This window comes from Pseudochaenichthys georgianus, chromosome 7, assembly GCF_902827115.2.
Source record: "Pseudochaenichthys georgianus chromosome 7, fPseGeo1.2, whole genome shotgun sequence".
In the NCBI taxonomy this organism is placed as follows: Eukaryota; Metazoa; Chordata; class Actinopteri; order Perciformes; family Channichthyidae; genus Pseudochaenichthys; species Pseudochaenichthys georgianus.
The window spans coordinates 38,114,524-38,117,876 of record NC_047509.1 but is presented as its reverse complement, the minus strand read 5'-3'; the positions used below and the strand labels follow the sequence as shown (position 1 = coordinate 38,117,876).

At 40.0% G+C, this 3,353-nt stretch overlaps 1 protein-coding gene across 1 annotated transcript; it reads left to right on the top strand.

Annotated features, from left to right (window-relative positions):
• Nucleotides 1-224: 224 nt before the first annotated feature.
• On the top strand, nucleotides 225-1,181 carry LOC117448926 (putative nuclease HARBI1). The gene has a single exon (XM_034086220.1). The coding sequence runs from the start codon at nucleotides 225-227 to the stop codon at nucleotides 1,179-1,181; it is 957 nt and encodes a 318-aa protein (XP_033942111.1).
• Nucleotides 1,182-3,353: the final 2,172 nt, after the last annotated feature.

Here is a 3,353-nt window from a genome sequence, read left to right as displayed (position 1 = left end):
GGTCTCAGCAGATGTACAATTAGGCCCCTTTTTGTCCATCTTTCCAACTCAATGGTTTGGTCAGGTCAGCAATTAGTTGTATAGGTCTGGCCTTGCTATTAATTACATAATTAACCACAGGCCCTAACCAATCTGGACATGCATTCCAGGTGTGTATTTGCAATTAGTTGTTATTCAGAGACTGATGTAGGCCTACCGACTGAAACAACAGTCAGAACACAGTCATGGCAGGGATTGTTCACATCTTCCATGCTGGAAGGAGAGGTTACCGCCAAAGGGTCCACACCGAGCGCCCCAAACCTCTCCAACAGTACACAACAGAAGAACTGTACAATCTTTTTCGATTTGGACTTGATGACATCAACTACATTGCTGATCTGGTCAGGCTACAACTGCAGTGCAGAACCTTGCCGGGTCATGCTCTGACTTTAGAGAAACAGGTCCTCATTGCCCTGCGCTTTTACGCATGTGGAACATTCTATGAGGTCATAGCTGACAGCATGGGAGTCCACAGGACAACAGTGGGTGAAGTGGTGACAGCTGTGTCTGATGCACTGGCTCGCCTGCTGGATCACTTTGTGACTTTTCCCACTGATGGCCAGATTGCCAAAGTGAAGCAGAAGTTTTTTCTTCTCGAAGACATGCCCAACACCATTGGGGTGATCGACTGCACCCATGTACATATTCAAGCACCTCGTCAGAGGAAGTGGGAATATGTCAACAGGAAAGGGAGTCACAGCATCAATGTGCAACTTGTGGGAGATGCTGACCTTGCCATCAGCAACTGTGTTGTGAGATGGCCTGGGTCAGTCCACGATGCACGTATCTTCAGAGAGAGCCGGTTGTTCACTGAATTCCAAACCAACAGGCCGGATGGAGTTATATTAGCCGACAGTGCCTACCCACTCCTACCATGGGTGATGACACCTTTTCCCACGGCCAACACTCCCTCACAGATGCGCTACAACAACGCCCATGGAAGAACAAGGTGTGCCATTGAGTGCTTGAATGGAGTACTGAAGAGGCGTTTTGCATACCTCACCTATCTGAGAGTGGAACCCCAAGGAGCATGCCAAATAACACTGGCTTGTATTGTGCTACACAATATCGCTGTCCATTGCAGAGTCCCCCTCTCTGACATCGATGATCCCCAGAGCCCCTCGCACCTGCTGATGATCTAGGCCAGGGGTGGGGAACCTTTTTCCTCTCAAGGGCCATTTCAATTGTTACAATATCCTCAGAGGGCCGTACAAGTTATTGACCTGTGCTTAAAAAAACTAAAATCACAGCCCATTCATTTCATTCTGTGCAAAGAAAAAGCAACCTCTTAATCCAGATATCTCACCATGACTCGCGTATGCATGCACGTGCAGGGTGTGGCGTGCCCCCCTGGGAAGATTTTTTTTTAAATGTTGAAGTTAAAAGCATGAATCTGGTGCACTTTGAGAGCAACATTAGGAGATCTATGGACACATCTCTCAACACCCAAACACAACTGTAAGCAGATTTTCTTTTAATTTATGGATATTTGACAAATCACTCCCCTTTCAAACTGTATTCTTCTTTATTAATAACTGTCATATAGTATGTTATACCTGTTTACTTTATTCTCTTATTTTTTTTATAACTATAATGATCATATAAAGATTTGCCTCACTGGTTGTAGAACAAGCTTCTTATATTCGTTAGCATAGCTAGCTAACCAGATGCTAATGATAACAACACAGTTATTGACTGTCTGATCAGTATGACAGATGAGCAGATCGCCACTGGGCTTTCAACTAAAGACACAGACACGCAGAAACTGCGGCATGTGTATGGACTTATCGGTACTGCAATTTCTGAAGTGCTGGAGTGGCGTTCTGGTGCTCTCCGTCAGAACTGCACCCCTGTCAGTCGAGACATATACCACGTGATGACACGTTAGGCTCGTGTTGTGTTCAAGGACCCTGACCGTGGCCAGGAAAAACAGGCACTCGCTTGTTTAATTTTTTTGCGGTCTAGATTTCTTTCATTTTTTGCGTGTGTTTATAAATTACCTCGAGGGCCGTACCAAATTGTCTCGCGGGCCGTATACGGCCCGGAGGCCGGAGGTTCCCCACCCCTGATCTAGGCCCACCTATGGATTTCCCTCTAAATGAGAGACTGAGTGGTGGTGCAAGGCGAGATGTTTACCTTAAAATTACAAAGAAATATCTTAAAGTCTTATAATAGTAATACACTTTTATATTACGAGTTACATATTTAATTACAGATAATACTTTTTATTTTACGTACATCTGCATGTATTTTCTGAAAGTGCAAAAATACTGTAAATATTATATAGTAAATTTACTGTAAAAAAAAATGGAAATAAACGTTATTTGTTGTTATTGTCAAAATACTTAAAATAATGTTTTGGGTTGTTAATTTATAGTTAATATCTGTCATTTTACAGGATTTTGCAAGTTATTTAAAAAAACATGATAATTACTATAAACATTTACAGCTATTTCCTGTAAAATTACGATCTTTTTTTACAGTGTAATAGACTACAAAACAGAGTAGAGTACTGCAGACTCCAATGAGTTGTTTGTAACAGACTCACACTAACAATATATATTGTTATATGTCACTTAGCTTTGATCTCCAGTTGTAACAGATAATTAGTTACATAACAAAAGTGATCAACGTATACGTACAGATGCAGTCACAGAAAATCAGTTTAGAGTTCCATTCCAATATGTTATATGGTTGTATATGGTTATGTATAGGTTACATAATTTAATTGGGCACATAATCCAGTATATGTAGTAGAGATTTCAAAGGGATCTACTCGTACAGCTTTTGCAAAGCAGCTCAGTTCCACAAAATGATGTAGATTACTATGATTTTCTCTATTCCAATTTAAAGACGAGTTTTATATCATTCTATAGAATTCTATAGAATTTAGTATAGGTTGCATCAGAGAGAACATTTCATGCATGTTTTCTTTGAATGCTATAGATTTCTACAGATTTCTATAGATTTCTACAGATATGTCATGAGTCGGTTCTGTCCTATAGAATTCTTTTGATTGTTATAGTGTTAATTATAGAACTTTATAGAAAAGTACAAAGTTATAGTATTCTACAGAATAATCTAGAGATGTCTATAGTATTCTATAGAATTATTTAGCATGGCTTACAAATACGACTATGTTTTATAACATGCTATAGATTTCTACAAGATTCTATAGGATTCTATAGGATTTTATAGATTTTTTTGCTCAGGGACATGTTTTGGATTAGGCCAACCGGCTAACTCAAACATATCCAGGTTAGGTTGAACCAGCTTCGTAGTACAGTCCTCTGCTTATCAAAAGACGTCTACAC

Bases quoted from the DNA above. Each gene is read 5' to 3' on its own strand.
- LOC117448926 (XM_034086220.1), top strand. From the start codon at position 225: ATGGCAGGGATTGTTCACATCTTCCATGCTGGAAGGAGAGGTTACCGC.